The sequence below is a fragment of the Mercenaria mercenaria genome, chromosome 6, assembly GCF_021730395.1.
Source record: "Mercenaria mercenaria strain notata chromosome 6, MADL_Memer_1, whole genome shotgun sequence".
NCBI lineage: Eukaryota > Metazoa > Mollusca > Bivalvia > Venerida > Veneridae > Mercenaria > Mercenaria mercenaria.
Window position 1 is genome coordinate 7,491,740 of NC_069366.1, and position 19,431 is coordinate 7,511,170.

General features: G+C 35.9%; 1 protein-coding gene across 1 annotated transcript in view; it reads left to right on the forward strand.

Annotated features, from left to right (window-relative positions):
• Positions 1–17,461, forward strand: part of LOC123549837 (protein-glutamine gamma-glutamyltransferase 4-like) — a 45,612-nt gene extending 28,151 nt beyond the window's left edge. The window contains exons 11-16 of the mRNA XM_045338275.2: positions 333–424; positions 794–986; positions 1,961–2,121; positions 5,994–6,130; positions 6,975–7,153; positions 9,034–17,461. Coding sequence (XP_045194210.2) covers positions 333–424; positions 794–986; positions 1,961–2,121; positions 5,994–6,130; positions 6,975–7,153; positions 9,034–9,110 — 839 coding nt within the window. The 3' untranslated portion in view covers positions 9,111–17,461. The remainder of the gene's footprint in view (positions 1–332; positions 425–793; positions 987–1,960; positions 2,122–5,993; positions 6,131–6,974; positions 7,154–9,033) is intronic.
• Positions 17,462–19,431: the final 1,970 nt, after the last annotated feature.

The window sequence follows — 19,431 nt, forward strand, 5'->3', positions numbered from 1 at the left end:
GTTTGCCATTTAAAACATGTGGCTCATATTACTCAGGTGAGCGAACCAGCGTCATCATGACCCTTTTGTCTATCTTTTGATAGCGTAAAACCCTTAATGACTTGAGCATTTTGCTCATTAGAGATAGGAGTGTAACTGTGCTTTGAAAACCTGATTAATTGATCATGTGAAATGCTTAAAGATGTTAGTATGTATGTGATGTAAATCTGTAAGTTTAATTTGTCAAAACTGGATGAACGGATGACATAAAATTTAGAGGAAATATAGAAATTAGTTGTAGTATTTACAGTGTTATGTAACAGTATCTTTGAAAATTTTTATTACAAAATCAGGAAGTGCTGAAGAACGAAGGGTTGTGGAGTTTGTGAATAGGTTCAGTACTGAGAGAAAGAAGAATATATACAAAAAAGAGCAGAAGAAAGAGGTATTGTTTGCGAAGATAATCAGTATACTGTCAGAGAATTTTGTGTGAAAAATATCTATTAGAAAATACATCTTTGATGACCACAAGGTCTTCTGTACACTTTGCATGTCTTAATTGTCTTTCCATGGGAGAATTTTCAAAGCATTTTAGAACAGTTAGTTTATAGTGGTCAAAAGATAAATCCTAAATAATAATAAAAAAATCTTTAATACATGTATATGTGTTTTATTGTTTTAGATAGTGTTTGGACAGCATTTTGATCTTTTTTTTTCATATCGGAGCACAGAGATCAATTTTATTGTATGATTTGTAAATTGGTTCTGTCTTGATCAGTACTGTAATAAATCCAAAGTTATTTCTACTTTTAAGCTGGAGTATGACCTCATTCTACCGGAAGCTGAAATTGGAAGTGATCTCAGTGTCGGTGTGAAGGTAAAGAACATCAGTTCGGAGGACAGAAATGTGAGAGTACGCCTGACTATCGCATCCACCTTCTATACAGGGGTTGTTGGGAAGAAAGTGAAAGGAGAGCTGTTCGAAGTGGCTATTGAAGCTGGAGCTGGTTGGTTTGCATTTGTATTGTTGTGAAGTACAAGTTTGTATAGCATGCAGCTCTTCCATGTAGTAGGGACTGTTGGGATCTGTTGAACATGAGGTTGTGAGTTCAGTCCCTGGGCCTGGCATGACTGTGTTCTGTGATGATTTGATTTAACTCAGTTGCCCCCCCCCCCCCCCCCCCCCCCCCCCCCCACCACCTCTGATTCATGTGGAGAAGTTGGCATCTGCTTGCAGAGAACAGCTTAGTACTGAATACAGGAACACTGGCTGGGTTAATTTTCCACCTTTGCATAACTAAAATGTAGTTTTAAAATGGTGCTAAAGCGAAGTAAAACATTAATTGGACCAATGAAACATTTCAGTGTTGATAATATACTGAGTTTGATCTTGCTTTTCTGTATCAGGGTTTTTCTTGATTAAAAACTCAGAGGTTGATAATAGGAAACACTTCAGTTTTTGTACAAATAAGTTTGGATTATTATACAGAAATGGTTATGCTTGCTGATTTTGATTTACTTGCGCCATTAAGTCTGTAGGTTTGTGGTTTGTGAGGTAGCCAGTCGCTTGTTTACAGAAGGTTGTCGGTTCTACTCAGGTGCATGTTTAACCTTTAGCCTGCTAGCGGCAAGTGTTTCTGCCTTTGCGGCCAGTGCAGGCTGATCATGGTCTTCTCTGGTATTCTGTTAGTAAATAGTCAGTTAACACCCTGTCGAATAATAAATGGTATTGCCCAAATCGAATGATGGACCAGTCTATTTTAGAAATTTAGCAGGCTAAGGGTTGAGTTAGGGCCTGAAATAATGACCTGAGGGACATCTAGGATCTTCCTCAGCTGTGAACTTCTGGAAAGTTCTGTATGACAGTAGACCTGAACCGTGTCTGAGAGTTTTAAACCCATCAAAAATAAATAATTGTTAAAAGTTATTTGGTTAAAGACTTCTTACGTCCTTGGTACATTAAAAGTGTCTAATGTTTCAGAGAAAGATGTCTTAATGTCGGTGTCAGCAGAGGAATACATAGAACTGATGAATGCTGAAGCTATCTTCAAACTGACAGCTGCTTGTAAAGTGGTTGAGACAAAACACATGTTTGCTACGAGCGAACCTTTCACCCTCAAGAAACCAGGCCTCACATTTGATGTAAGTTATTTCTGTCCATGAGGTGTTGTAATGTATCCGTCCACATTTTTTCACCAGTTTGGGAATACTGCCAATACCAAATGCTCTCAGAAATTAGCCTTATTTGGGAAAAAATTCAAGTTAATGCATATGAAGCAGAATATAGAAATAGACTGTATTCAGTGTTTATTTTGGTCAGTCAGCTGGGATCTTGCTAATATTAGAAATTCTCAGGAATCTATAAATAGATTTTAGAGAACCTAAAATAGATTTGGTCACATGTTCAAAAGGGAATTGCTTTGTGGGATACTTTCCCAAAATGCATCACAGCTTCCTCTCCAAGACTGCCAGGAAAAAACAATTCTCCCACATACCGCACCCTTTAAATACCTATTGTAATACAGTTGGTCAATACTCGTATATGCACAATTCAATACATTATAAAAACAATCTTATATTGGATAGATTTTGCTATGTATTTTAATAACTGTTCAACACTATTATTAATATTTCAGTTGTTTACATAATCAAAATAAACATATAAGGTAACAAAACTACAGTGAAACACCGCTCGCTCGAGGTCGTAAGGGGATGAGCAAACTGCTCGAGTTATCCATGGTTTCGAGCGACCCAAACATTGACCAACATACGAAGAAAATTGAAGTTTATTTTACCAATTGTCATCGAGACCATTTGCAGAGGAAATGGTGACGCGTAATCATAACACACTCGTGACGTTTTCACAAAAACATATTGCAAACGTTATTTATGATAGATCGTAAATGGCACATGTGAAGAAACAGCTAAGACATTTTATTTTCATGTTGTTTTTTATTTTTTTATTAGCTCACCTGTCACAAAGTGACAAGGTGAGCTTTTGTGATCGCGCGGTGTCCGTCGTCCGTCGTCCGTCCGTGCGTCCGTGCGTCCGTGCGTCCGTAAACTTTTGCTTGTGACCACTCTAGAGGTCACATTTTTCATGGGATCTTTATGAAAGTTGGTCAGAATGTTCATCTTGATGATATCTAGGTCAAGTTCGAAACTGGGTCACGTGCCATCAAAAACTAGGTCAGTAGGTCTAAAAATAGAAAAACCTTGTGACCTCTCTAGAGGCCATATTTTTCATTAGATCTTCATGAATATTGGTCAGAATGTTTACCTTGATGATGTCTAGGTCAAGTTCGAAACTGGGTCACGTAGGGTCAAAAACTAGGTCATTAGGTCTAAAAATAGAAAAACCTTGTGACCTCTCTAGAGGCCATATTTTTCATTAGATCTTCACGAATATTGGTCAGAATGTTTACCTTGATGATGTCTAGGTCAAGTTCGAAACTGGGTCACGTAGGGTCAAAAACTAGGTCATTAGGTCTAAAAATAGAAAAACCTTGTGACCTCTCTAGAGGCCATATTTCTCAATGGATCTTCATGAAAATTGGTCAGAATGTTCACCTTGATGATATCTAGGTCAAGTTCGAAACTGGGTCACGTGGGTTCAAAAACTAGGTCAGTAGGTCTAAAAATAGAAAAACCTTGTGACCTCTCTAGAGGCCATATTTTTCATTAGATCTTCATGAATATTGGTCAGAATGTTTACCTTGATGATATCTAGGTCAAGTTCGAAACTGGGTCACGTAGGGTCAAAAACTAGGTCATTAGGTCTAAAAATAGAAAAACCTTGTGACCTCTCTAGAGGCCATATTTCTCAATGGATCTTCATGAAAATTGGTCAGAATGTTCACCTTGATGATATCTAGGTCAAGTTCGAAACTGGGTCACGTGCGGTCAAAAACTAGGTCAGTAGGTCTAAAAATAGGAAAACCTTGTGACCTCTCTAGAGGCGATATTTTTCAATGGATCTTCATGAAAATTGGTCAGAGTGTTAACCTTGAAGATATCTAGGTCAAGTTCGAAACTGGGTCACGTGGGGTTAAAAACTAGGTCAGTAGATCTAAAAATAGAAAAACCTTGTGACCTCTCTAGAGGCCATATTTTTCAAGAGATCTTCATGATTATTGGTCAGAATGTTCACCTTGATGATATCTAAGTCAAGTTCGAAACTGGGTCACGTGGGGTTAAAAACTAGGTCAGTAGGTCTAAAAATAGAAAAAACCTTGTGACCTCTCTAGAGGCCATATTTCTCAACAGGTCTTCATGAAAATTGGTGAGAATGTTCAGCTTGATGATATCTAGGTCAGGTTTGTAACTGGATCATGTGTGGTCAAAAACTAGGTCAGTAGGTCGAAAAATAGAAAAACCTTGTGACCTCTCTAGAGGCCATATTTTTCACGAGATCTTCATGAACATCGGTGAGAATGTTCACCTTGATGATATCTAGGTCTAGTTTAAAAGTGGGTCACGTGCCTTCAAAAACTAGGCCATTAGGTCAAATAATAGAAAAACCTTGTGACCTCTCTAGAGGCCATATTTTTCAATGGATCTTCATGAAAATTGGTCAGAATTTTTTATCTTGATGATATCTAGGTCACATGTGCTCAAAAACTAGGTCACTATGTCAAATAATAGAAATAATGACGTCATATTCAGTTCAACACTGGGTCATGTGGGGATAGGTGAGCGATTCAGGACCATCATGGTCCTCTTGTTTTAAATACTGTAATCGAATTCGCAATTTTCTTCTCCAAATTAAGATCTCATAATTATTGTCTCAATTTTATGAAAAGGCTATCTTATTTCCTTTATTTGCGTGCAAACAACTGTTGATTAAAATATTAAGACCTCATAATTGTCTCCTCGATCCCGCAGAAAAAAGTAATAATTAATAACAATTTTGATCAGTAAAATTTTGCTTCCACCTTTCATCAATAATTAATCTCATTATTAGGTCAAATATACCGACAAACATATATTTAAGATAGTCGGGGAATAGACCATGCAATTCTCACGGCGTGCGAAAATTTTAAATTAACCGATACATTCTGACCGCCGAAGGTGTGAAAAATTTTGACACCTCTGCTCGAGTTTGCCATAAGCAACAAAGAGTAAATTAATACACAGGGACCAGGTGTCATGCTCGAGCGATCGAGTTATCGATGCTCGACCCAGCCATGGTAATTTCACATAGAAAATAGAAGGAAATCGGCCGGGACCACATGAATTGCTCGAGCGAGCCCGGGTGCTCGAGTCATCGATGCTCGAGCGAGCGGTGTTTCACTGTATTGTAAAACATGAAAAATTCTAAAAGTTTTCTTTGATACCGCCATCTTTTTCTGGAAGTCGGTTTATAAAGTGAAAAAGCCTTGTGTATTCAGATTTGAGCCTTTGTGTTATTATGTTATTCTGTTCTATTGTTCTGTTGGTGTCTAATGATTATATAGGAAAAAAACCTCTGCTGCATTTTCTGTATGTCTGTTCGTGAAATTAGCGATGTTCTGTGAGTAGAAATTATGGGAAATGGATCATAGTTCATTATATGACATGATATCTTAATACATCGTTAGAAAATGGTCGAACATGGGAATCCCATGCTTCCAACACTAAATAATATTAACATACTTTGTGCATTAGGAATAGTAATTTGTGCCAGATATGCAGTGTTTAAGCTTGGGTCATATAATGTAAACAGAATAGTATCCTTTCTTGTAAAAGAAAAGAGCTGATTACATGGGAACAATTATTGATGAGAAAATGTAGATCACAGTACATCCATCCACTGAAATCATTGATAAATCTAGGGAGACTAGTATTGTTGAATTTTATTTTTATGTCTTTTAGCAGAACTCCAGATGAACAGGTCAAGCACTCATTCAAGTCATGTTCAATTGCTAAAATCCACAAATTCATATGCCCACCAAATAACCGTTTTTGCCAAAAGCATGTAATTTCATGCCAACACAATAGGTGAGTTGTAGGTAAAGTTGAATTTTATGTTCTAGGTACCACAAAAGATCTGCTCTTCAGTTGAAACAACTGCCAAACTGAAATATAAGAACATGACTGGTCTCAAACTACACAACTGTGTGTTCCATGTGGAAGGTTCATACATCATCAAAGCAAAGACAATACCTTACAGGTAAAAACCTTATAGTTAATACATGATTTAAGCCATAAATCACCCCCACCTGTGCACTATGCTTTTTTATGCCCCCAAGATCTTTTTTAGTTATTTTTAGTTCATCATTTTGTTATTTTTCATGCAGGATACTATCAATGACAGAAATAAAAATTATCTCTAGTTAATTAATTCATGATTATCTTACCAGTTATGTGTATTAACTGTTAAAATTTCTCAATTTAGGATCAGGTAATGTGGTGCTTCAGCTCCACTCTAGTGAATTTTGTACTATATATGGACCATCGTTTAACATACCTGTACCGCTGTTTTAGAATGATAGAAGCTTTTTCATAGAGGTTTTGTTTTGAAATTTGTGTTTTGCTACTTTATAACAAATATCTGTTTCGTAGAGAATATCATAATTGAGCCGTGCCATGGGAAAACCAACATAGTGGGTGTGCGACCAGCATGGATCCAGACCAGCCTGCGCATCCGCGCAGTCTGGTCAGGATCCATGCTGTTCGCTAACAGTTTCTCCAATTCCAATAGGCTTTAAAAGCGAACAGCATGGAGCCTGACCAGACTGCGCGGATGCGCAGGCTGGTCTGGATCCATGCTGGTCGCACACCCACTATGTTGGTTTTCCCATGGCACGGCTCATATGTCTTGTTTAAAAAAAAAAGTTAATTGCTAACACTGTGAGCTTTAGTATTGTTAGCTTGGTAATTTATGGTTCTGTAGACTTGGAAAACTTTTGTAATATGGACCACATTATTGTGATTATGTAATGGAGAATTCAGCCCTTAGCAATCTGTAATTAGTCATTGTTTATTTTATTTTCCTCATTTAAAATATCTTGTAGGAAAGTGGTACACCCGGATGATGAGATCTCTGTTGATATTGTGATGTTTCCACGGCGACTAGGACAACGTACTTTTATGGCAACTTTCTCCTCGGACGAGCTTGCAGACGTAGAAGGGGAGGGAAGTGTGTATGTCGTCAGCAAGTCTGATTGGGAAGAGGCCATGGATGAGACCGATGGTATGAAATATACTAAATCTTGATACTTAAATGTTTGTAGCAATTCTGGCACTTGTAGCTTTTTCTAGAGTCACAATATATAGCAGGTAAGGCCATTCTTTAAATTTGTTGTTGTGCTCAGACCAATTTCAAAAAGTGGGTAAGTTGGTAGGTGATTATTTTGGGAGAGGGGATTTTTTTTTTCTTCTTTCAGTTGGTTTGTAACTTATAAAAGAGCAGAGCAGACTGAAGTTAAAAGGCTAATATTAAGTAGTTCTTTCACATATAATGGCTAAAGTCATAGTCACTGATAAAAGGGAAAAGAATGATGACTTAGGTACAAAAAAAGTCACTTTCAAAGATGAAAGAGTTTAGTATGAGCACTTCCAGTTGGCTTGTCAAAGCACTGCAGACTTGCAGTTTTTAAGGATGACCTAATCTGCAAAAATGAGGGGCGAGTGAGATATGGAAATTTTAACCACTGAAGGTATATTAGCATGGGCGTAAACAGTGAATTTCAGAGTGGATCCACAATCACTCAAGATATCTCTTGTTTGGCAGGATGTAGGTTATTCCATACTTGTGGCAAAGTGCTGAGTAGGTCACTGGCTTTAAGTCACTTGTAGCTGTGTGCTCAAGATCATATAAGGAATGTAGAATTCTTTCTTATGTGCAAACCCTCAAACTGACTTGCAGCATATTATTGGTTCTACCCAGGTGACTGTCTTCATCTGAGATTATATCCTGACTGACACCTGTGGTCTTGTATACCATTTTAGCCGCACCATGGGAAAACCAACATAGTGGCTTTGCGACCAGCATGGATCCAGACCAGCCTGCGCATCTGCGCAGTCTGGTCAGGATCCATGCTGTTCGCTAACGGTTTCTCTAATTGCAATAGGCTTTGAAAGCGAACAGCATGGATCCTGACCAGACTGCGCGGATGCGCAGGCTGGTCTGGATCCATGCTGGTCGCAAAGCCACTATGTTGGTTTTTCATGGGGTGGCTCATTTCAAGCTTGGAAAATTGCCATATAACATTTACTTTGTCTTTATGACATAAAAATAAACCAGACTATCTTATTGTCAGAGTGTTTGCTTAATTAAAACAAAAATGTAGATATTGTACCAGTAAATAACGGTTGGTGACCCCCATAGAAGGGTTCAGGAAGGGAGGGTGTCAAGCATTTTGTGATCTTTATTACGAAAATGTTAGCAATGAAAGTGGTAATATTGTTCATAACTGATTATGAATGTAAAGTAAAACAAAAGTGAGTTTCATCTAGTTTTAGTGACTAGGATAATTTTTTTCATTTATTCAGAAAATGGTGTAGTATAAGCTAATTATCTAGAAGTAAACAGAGTAACAAAAAATGCAAATAATTCCGTCCTAGTCTAATATATTTCATTATTTATCAAAATATTTAACCAACATAACTGAATTGAAATTCCTGGTCAAAGCTGTTTAAAGGGTCAAATTAGCACTTCTGAAATCAACATATCTCTTTCCATTCATAGAAGGGAAAAAATTCTGGTGCTAAACACTGTAGCAGCTTTAACCCTCATCATGCTGGACACGATTGATTCTGCCTTTGCCTGCACAGTCGTGCAGTCTGATCATGATCTGCACTGTTCGCTATTCAGTCATTATTTTTTGGGGTAATCGCCCCTTTTAACATTTAATGGTACTGTCCAGATTGAAAGATGGACAAATTCATTATAGAAATTTAGGGTTAAGATCTGTTGGAAGAGACTCCTTTAGGAAGTATTTTCTGGAGTGGTTTAAGCTCCGACATGACAGAATTGTTGTATTCATTGCAAAACTGGCTTTAAAGCCATTTTGATATCTATTCAATACTTCTTTGTGAACAAGAGAATTAATATTTTATTCATCTCTTCAGGAGCAGGGGGAGATGCTGATCAAGGAGGAGCTACTGATTCAGATGCACAAGACAAACCTACAGAGGCGGGAGAGTAGGGAGGAGCTAATTTAGAACAGGATGGAGATGCGGGTGGAGTCAGTGGAGATGACTGATGTGTATAGGGGGGAAATGATTATGGTTTAAATAATAAATACTCCACAACATGTTTATCTATAGTTCAATCAATTTACATTCTTGAAGCGTAACTGTAGTTTCATTTAAATTTTAAAGTTTTACAACTTGTAGAAGGAGTTTACCTTAGTTAATGAAAATAGCATAATTATGTAAATTCATATCATGTTTAACTCATTTATTTTCATGAAAAGAAATGTAAAATATTTTTACTTTGTCAGAATCTGAATAATTAAGAATATTTTACAGTTGACTTTCTGGATTATAATTTGATATACCTAAGTTTTTTTGGTTTTTTTTATGCCCCCGAAGGGAGGCATATAGTTTTTGAACCGTCTGTCGGTCTGTCTGTCAGTCTGTCAGTCTGTCCGCAATTTTCGTGTCCGGTCCATATCTTTGTCATCGATGGATGGATTTTCAAATAACTTGGCATGAATGTGTACCACAGTAAGATGACGTGTCGCGCGCAAGACCCAGGCCCGTAGCTCAAAGGTCAAGGTCACACTTAGACGTTAAAGGATAGTGCATTGATGGGCGTGTCCGGTCCATATCTTTGTCATTGATGGATGGATTTTCAAATAACTTGGCATGAATGTGTACCACAGTAAGACGACGTGTCGCACGCAAGACCCAGGTCCGTAGCTCAAAGGTCAAGGTCACACTTAGACATTAAAGGTCATTTTTCATGATAGTGCATTGATGGCGTGGTGCATTGATGGCATGTCCGATCCATATCATTGTCATTCATGCATGGATTTTAAAATAACTATGCATGAATGTGTAACACAGTAAGACGACGTGTTGCGCGCAAGACCCAGCTCCGTAGGTCAAAGGTCCTAAACTCTAACATCGGCCATAACTATTCATTCAAAGTGCCATCGGGGGCATGTGTCATCCTACGGAGACAGCTCTTGTTTAAAGATACATTTATACAGTTTATATTGAAATGTATAATTGATATTGAGAAATAACAAAAAGGTTACTGTATACATTTTGTAACAAAGGATATATGTCTTGTTTATCATTTCAGAAGCATTCAGGACACTACTCCTTTTGAATAAGTACTATTTGTAATGCCTTTTAAAGAAAGGTTCTACTTAAAAAGCTAAAAGCTACTTTTTGAGAAGACCTCATTCATTTACCACAAAAATGTGAATACATTTCTTTAAGAAGAAATAGTTTTACTATAAAATGTATAATGAAGTTATTTCTGCTATAAAATTGTTTATATTGTAAACACCAAAGATTTTGTTAATTCCGTTTTGTCTTCCAGTGTTGTTTAAAGGTATGTTTTGTGTTGTAAGTTCTTTTAAGTTAAATGTTTCAGATGGAAATATGTGCGTGAGATACATTATTTTTGTGCCAACAAGTAAAAGTCCCATTGACATTGTTAATGTTGTCAGCTCCTGTTGTGCCACATTGAAAACTGACAGGTTTGAGATTGAAATGAATTGAATTTGAATTGTGGTACATGTATGAAGATGTCAGTCAGAAAACTTCTACAAAACAAAAGTAAAGTAGGTATATTTTTTAAAATGAATGTGGACTTTAATTCTGTCTTTAGTATTCAAGGCATAGGAAATGATATCTAGAATTCTGAAGTTGATATTTGAGCCACGCCATGGGAAAACCAACATAGTGGCTTTGCGACCAGCATGGATCCAGACCAGCCTGCGCATCTGCGCAGTCTGGTCAGGATCCATGCTGTTCGCTAACAGATGCTGTAATTGCAGTAGGCTTTGATAGCGAACAGTATGGATCCTGACAAGACTGCGCGGATGCGCAGGCTGGTCTGGATCCATGCTGGTCGCAAAGCCACTATTTTGGTTTTCTCACGGCGCGGCTCATTTTATTCTTTAACAAGTAAAAAGATGGATGTAACAGAATACCTCTTAGTACATGAAATCCAAAGTAGTGCTGTATTAAATTTGCTGAGATTATTGTATGAATAAAATGTTTTTATATAACTTGTGCTGCATGAATTTTCTGGAGATTTCCTTACAATTCAAATCTATTATATAATGCAAGTGCTGGATGAAATTGCAGAGATTAGCCCATGATTCAGATCTGTTTACATTACTTTTTGCTATAGTGTTTTAGTAAGATCTGTGTTTGAATGAAATCCATTTATGATAACTAGTGCTGAACTGAAATCACAGATTTGTGTAAAATTCAGTGTATTAATTTCAGTGAGATTGGTGTAAGATTCAAATCCATTTATATGTTTTAGAACCATATATATATATAGAGTTGACTGAGATTTTGGCACCATAGGAATACATTTATATTACCAGCCCTGTATTAAATGGACAGAAATTTGCACTAAGTTGATCAATCTGTATATAGCTAGCACCATATTAAATTCACCTTAAAAATTATAAGTACTGTAATATATTCACTGAGATTCTTGTACAATTCAAATCATTTAGATGAAAATTCATTGAGATTTGTGTATGATTTACCCCTTTATATAATAACTTTCTGAGATTACTTTTTTGATTTTAAATCCATTTATTTTTGAAACTAAAAATGTGTTGAGTTTACTGAGATTAATTTTGGATTTAAATTGATTTTTCATAACTATATTTCAACTCTTGAGATACAGATTTTTATATAATTTGAAGTGTATTGATTCACAGAGGTAAAGGCTAGATTCGAATCATTTTATGGAAGGAAAACTGTATAAATTTACACAGATTAGTGCTCTGTTCAAATCTACTGATGTAACTGACCCATTAGTGTGTTAAATTCAGTGAGATAAATGCTGGATACTTATCCATTTATACAACTAGAACTGTATCAGTAGTAAGGCTCCCAAGTTTACACATTTAAACAAGTCTGTCGTGTTCGACTGGTAAACACTTGCAAACTTTCTATCCAGTTAAAGAAAAGGATCACCCTTCCAACCATCAAACTCTTTCACTGTTCATAAACCTAAACAAAACAAGTGTTTTCTTCCTGTTAACGATGTTATATGTCTCTTTATCCGGTAAACAGTAAGCAGCCATTTTGTGCACTTGTTTGAAAAGTGATAAATTCCATTATCGGGACGGAACCATACCCCTTGTAAGAAGGTTGTATACAGTGCTTAATTTGATTTGATTAAAATAAGTTGTTCCATTTCGCAATGCTTCAAACAGTGCCAAATGTAGCATGGATACGTCAAAACAACCTGAGCTTGTGAAAATGTTAATAAAAATTACCGTGAATTTATGATGTTTTTTTTTTAAGTTTGATTTGAGAAAATAGTGCATTTGCAATTATGGGCCCCGTTGTAGAAGGGAAAAACCCAGCCCGAGTCATGACTGAAAATAATAATTGATTGCCTTTTAAACTGTATCATTTTGTGTTTTAAAGATTGTGTTAACGTTTACAAAAATCTGTAAAAGTGGGAGCCTTAATCAATAGATTGGTGCTTGAAGTGTACCAAATTCACTTATTTGTGTTCACTTCAAGTCAGTTTATATAACTGTCACTGGTAGAGAGGCATATAAGAGATTACTTACCGAGATTAAGTCGCCATATGACCTATAATTGTGTCGGTGCGATGTTAAACCCAACAAAATATAATAGACTTACTGAGATATAGAGATTGTATTCTAGAGGTAGCAGTTTATTCTTGTTTTCATTTTGATGACTTTTAGTTAGAAAAAAAAAAAGACACTGAAAAGACGTTATGTTCTTTTGTCATTGGACCAAGGTTTCGAAACCAGTTTCAAAACTCTAGCTTCTCGCTGGCTTTTTTTTTTACTAAGCTGAAATCTGAAATTGACCAATGGCAGTGTAGCAATGAGACTGGTCTCAAAACTGGGTGCCTGTTTAATAAAACTCTGCTTTCAGATGTCTGTAGTTCTAGAGATTATTTGAAACAACATAAAACTTAATTTAGAACATTGCCTGTTTCATATTGGACAGGGTAGACTTGAAATTTACACAATAGTTGTCTCATTTTAACATTGTTTATGTATATTACTATAAATTTATTCACAAATGATAGCAAACTGCACCATTTCTGTATTAATTGTTCATTATTTGTAACCATTGTTGATATCATGAAGACGTCTCTTGTACTATGGATTTATATAGGTCTGTAGTCTCTGCATCATTTTCTTTCATATCATTACGATTGTATACATTATCAGGTAAACATTTACTGTAAATGTATCGTATTTTATCATTTTCCTTGGTAGTTGTAGTCCTTAATTTCTACTATATCTGTACCCCATGACACATACCTCGCATAAAGTAAGAAGAGCACATAGACTGAACTATTCTTGTAGAAATAGAACAGTAATTAAATGTTCACTCATTTTTTCTCAGTAAAATCTCATCTTGAAATGGCAGATTGATCTGTACAGTTGCACCAGATCAGCTGAATGTTTTAAGTCTGACTCTTGAATCTCTTAGTGCTAAACGGGGCTTCTGCAGCCGGATGGTTACAGTAGCTGACTTCAAAATTTGAAATCTCACCAGCTGACATGCCGACGGTAAGTGCTTTGACCAAGGTACCTTCATGTACAAAAAGTGTTTTGAGGGGCAAGGAGACCCCATCCTGCCACCATTAAAGCCAGTGAAGTTGTCTACATATTCAAATGTAAATTGCATGACTTAAATTTCAACAGAATGAAACAGTAATAAATTATTCAGTTGATTGTTTTTATCCTAAAGTGAGATTTCAAATGAAAGTATTTTCAGTGTTACCATACTGCCTGTCATTGCTCAGACCAAAAGGCAGCAACAGTTGTATATCAGGGATATGAATGAATTCCATTCCTCTCTTTTGAGTGACTTAACTTTTTGTAGCTTGCAAAGCAAACTTATATATCTAGATTTGGTAAATCATTGCTTTTTTCAAGTCTGTATAAAACTGTCATTTTAAGAAATTGCTTATTTGCTTCTATTTTTCTGCATACATATCAACATTTATTCATAATTTCTTGTTTTCATTTTTTTTTTCAAGGGTTATGCTATAAGTTTTCAAGCATAACGCTATTATCTTAAGCTGTAGTTTTTCAGGCTTTGTTTTATTACTTTTTAAAGCTTTGTACATTTACAAGAGAAAGAGAAAAAAATTAGACTGGTCTTGCCATTGTATATGTTAAATGCTCATGAAGATTGTGTATTTTTTATACCACATCTGTATAGTAGTCTTCATGTATTTACACTTTCAAAGTACATATATTTCTTAAAGTGTTTTATTTCCTGTTTGTCTTGATATTACATTTACTTCAAATCACTTAATTCTGTAGTTCTGTAAATTATAGCAAAGATTTATAAAATGAATTTACAACTTAACTCCAACCAGTTAAATACATTTTAAAATACTCTTTAAGTCTTTGCTCCATAATTGTCATTTACTTGGTAATGTCATTTATATTGACTGAGTGCTGTGTAGTTTATCTATGGAAATCAAATAATCCAATCCGATAACAGTGCTTCAACTTGTGATTGTAATAACCTACGAGGCAATCGTAATCAGGTGATGTCTCGAAATCATGTGACTTCTTGTGTCTCTGCTCACTTGTGAGAAGATTTTACTCTTCAACGTAGACAAATGTTGCTTATTCGTTCCTATATAGGATGTTTGTTAATAATATAAGTGTGTAACTATTGTAGCTTTAGACTTGCACTCTATTATGTCCTCCCTAGAGGAAGAGTAGATACTGTAAAATGGTTCGTTTAATGGGCATGAAATTTCATGGCTTTGGCAACAATTGCTATTTCATGGGGATAAAAATTCATGGATTGCAAATTTTGAAGATAGAGAATTTAATTCGTTTGTTGGGATTTAATTTTTGTTGATTTATACAATTACAAAACTCATAAAAGTAGTCCCCGTATGAATATTAATGATTTCACAGTATATTGGTTTGGTCACATTGGCCTGTCCTTCAGGAGACAGTTTGGTTTCAGATGAATAACTTGAAACTGCTTTGGTTTACAGTCCTCAAACTTCAAGGATGAGAGTGTGCCTGTATCATTTTGGGGTCTGGGGTCAAAGGTCAAGGTTACTGACTATTGTTTATGATAAGTTATTAGAAAATCCGATGGTCTACCGATTTCAAACATAATGGGATGATTGCTTGTGATAAGTAGATGAACCCAGTTGGTTTGGAGTCAGTAGTTCATAGGTCTGTACTGCTGCAGTTTCTGATATGTAATTGGAGAGTGCTTGAGCCTTCAGCCTTCGTAGGTCAGTAGATGATTTACGATTTTTGAGGTCAGCAGGCCAAACGGTCAGTCAGGGCATACTTTAGACTGAAAGTAACATAACCAGTTACCTTCGATGGGGAGTGGCGTGCATATGTGTTTTACAAACAGCTCTTTGTTTTCATTATCCATGTAGTTGTTATAGTTAGTGGCAATAATGTTAGTTTGCATCAGTGCAGTTTGATTTTTAAGGCAATATTTTTGGTTTTTATGCTTTTTTTTTTGTTTTTTTTGCTTCAACTACAATACTCTTCAAAACAAATTGTGTTCAGGTTGTTTAATATTTGTTGATTGTCTAATTTACTAACTGATCTCAAAAATAATATTCTCTGGAAGAGTATATTCTAAATTGTTGCCATTTCAAAACAGCTCATCTGGTCATACATTGGCACTTACCGATCATAAATTGGCACATAGGGATAAATTCCCATTAGATCTTGCTGCCATACTTTTGTTATATTTTTAAGAATACATTATGTAATGCTAATCACCTATTTTATCTATTCAGTATCAGGGTTTTCTTTAATTTCTTCTTAACCCGTAACCCGCAAAATTTCTATAATGAACTTGTCTATCTTTCAGTTTGGACAGTACCATTAACTGTTAAAAGGGGTGCTTACCAAAAAGATACTGACTGAATGGCAAACAGTGAAGATCATGATCAGACTGCACTGATGTGCAGGCTGATCTTGATCTACACTGGTCGCAAAGGCTGAATAAATCTTGTATAAATAGATAAATGATTTTTTGGTTGTTGTCGTACGATCTGCAGGACATTGCCTTTAAAAATTAATGATTTATTAAAAACCTGTTTCTATTCAAGAAACAAAACTTTGGCCTTAAAGTTAATCTAAAAAGAATTTCAGAAAGTGTCCTGAAGATCAAGGATATGTATTATACCTGCAAATTTAAAAAGAGATTTTAGGGGGAAAACCTGATGCAGAATAGATGAAGCAAAAAAATATTTGTAAAAAAATGTTTGTCTGTTAAAACTTACTTGGAGATTTCGTCAATGTACGGTAAAAATTGTTAAACGATAAAATTATTTCTATGTGAAGTAGTGGTAGAAAGTGCATTGTGTATGTGCAAATCTTTTCCTTCTGTTTAACAGAAAACAATATTTCATGTAATCTTATTTGTACACAGTTTTTGTTTTGAACTCCTATTAAAAGTGTGAAACTTTCTTTTTTGTTTACACATGTTTATAGGTCACCTGGGTACAGAGTGCTCAATGGTGAATTATTGTGATCACTCACATCTGTCTTCAGTCTCAGTTTTGTGTGCATATTGTTTTTATGACCTGTCCCAAAATCACTCGGCCAGTTTCAGTCAAACTTGAACCAATTTTATGTGAACCTCTGCCAAAATTAAATCAGAGAATTCTATTCTTTGCAGAACTATGGTTGCCATAGGAATGGAAATGAAAAACTTTAAAGAATAATACTGTCTGCATTAAAAATGATTTTACAGAAATGTTCCTTGGGTGACATTGTAACAAGATTATTTAGAATAATCCAGTGAATATAAAAACATGACTGCATAGGACCTGGTCATTTTTCCCTATTGTTATGCATGAAGAATTTTCTTGTAGAAACTGATGTTCTGTTTTCAAAATATGGTTGCATAAAAATGCTTTGAATGAAGTGGCGATAGTTACTTTTCCAGTGTAAACTTGCAACATCTTCACAAGAATCTGCTAGTTTGATTTTGAAACAGTTTACACACATTTTCCATGGGTGATCCTTTACCAAAACTGTTCAAACCATTTTGATTTATTGACGAATTTGCCTCCTCCCCCCCTTCGGGTTTGGCTAGTTCTTCCAATTGGACTACATGGACAATTTTTGAAAATCTCTTAGGACTTTGCAGGCCTGTTCCAAAGCAATTTGGTAGAAATATTTCCTGGATGACTCTTCATCAAAAGTTGCACCCTGTTTGATCTATGAAATTCTGGTGGGTGATTTAGGCTTATTATTGCCCTCTTGTTCACATATGTTAAGACTTTTGTATTTTATCTTGTAGTGTTTGGTATATTTAGAATAAAAGTGTGTATTGTAATCTTGAAGTTGTCTATTGTTTTGCTTTGTTGATTGATTGATATAACAAGTTCCTGCTCCCTCAATAATTATACCCTACCCCAACCCTCCATCACGTCCCATTAAAACCCCTGTTAGTTCCTTGTCATAACATTAACATGTCAAATCTTTTTAACGCATTATGAAAAGAGTTTGAGATGACGGCATACATTTATTCGATGAATTATATTTTTAGCTTGCCTATTCAAAGAACAGGTAGAGCTATTGGACTCACCGGTGCATCCGCCTCAGCATCCCGATTTGGTTAAGTTTTGTATGTAAGCTGCTATTTCAAGAACCACTTGTGGGAATGGATTGAACCTTCACACACTTGTTCACTGTGATAAACTGGCTTAAATTGCATAGGTTCCATAACTCTATTTTGCTTTTTCATAAAATTATGCCCCTTTTTCGTTTTTGTATGTAAGCTGGTGTCTCAGTACCCATTAACGGGAATGGTTTGAAACTTCACACACTTGTCCACTGTCAGGATCTGATATGCAGTGCACAGGTTCCATAGTTTTTCTAGTTTGCCATTTTACAAAATTATGCCCATTTTTCGACTTAGTAGTTTTTAGCTCACATGAGCCAAAGGCTCTGGGTGAGCTATTGTGATCACACCGTCCGTCAGCCGTCCGTAAACTTTTACTTTAAAACGACATCTCCTCATAAACCGCTAGGCCAATTTCATCCAAACTTCACAGGAATGTTCCTTGGGTGAAGCTCTACAAAAATTATTCAAAGAATTGAATTCCATGCAGAACTCTGGTTGCCATGGCAACCGAAAAGTAAAACTTTAAAAATCTCCTCAAAAACCAGAAGCCCTAGAGCTTAGATGTTTGATGTGAAGCATAGCCTAGTGGACCTCTACCAAGTTTGTTCAAATCATGACCCCGGGGTCAAAATTGACCCCGCCCGAGGGGTCATAATTATGATTTTACATAGGAAAATCTTAAAAAATCTTCTCAAAAACCAGAAGCCCTAGAGCTTAGATATTTGACATGTAGCATTGCCTAGTGGACCTCTACTAAAGTTGTTCAAATCATGACCTGGGGGTCAAAATTGATTTTACATAGATTTCTATAGGAAAATCTTCAAATTTTTTTTAAAAAATAAACCAGAAGCCCTAGAGCTTAGATATTTGACATGTAGTATTGCCTAGTGGACCTCTACAAAAAAATTTCAAATCATGACCCTCGGGCTAAAATAGATATTTAACATGTAGCATTGCCTATTGGACCTCTACAAAATTTGTTCAGATCATGACTCACGGGATCAAAATTGACCCCGCCCCAGGGGTCACTTGATTTTACATAGGAAAATCTTCAAAAATTTTCTAAAAATAAACCAGAAGGCCTAGATCTTAGATATTTGACATATAGCATTGCCTAGTAGACTTCTTCAAAAAAAATTCAAATCATGACCCTGCCCCATAGGGTTACTTGATTGTACATAGAAAAATCTTCAAAATTTTCTAAAAATAAACCAGAAGGTCTAGAGCTTAGATATTTGACATGTAGCATTGCCTAGTGGACCTCTACAAAATGTATTCAAATCTTGACACCCCAGGGTCAAATTGACCCAGCCCCAGGGGTTACTTGATTGAACATAGGGAAATCTTCATAAATTTGCTAAAAATAAACCAGAAGGCCTAGATCTTAGATATTTGATATGTAACATTGCCTAGTAAACTTCTATAAACTTTGTTCAAATCATGACCCCGGGGTAAAATTGACCCCCACCCAGGGGTTACTTTATTGTACATCGGAAAATCTTAATTTTTTTTCTAAAAATCATCAATTTGACATTTGAAGCATGTAGCTCATACCGGTATTACTCAGGTGAGCGATCCAGGGTCATCATGACCCTCTTCACGATGGATTAAGTTTTTGTGTGTAAGCTGGTTTCTCAGTACCCACTAATGGGAATGGATTGAAACTTCACACACTGTCATGAGCTG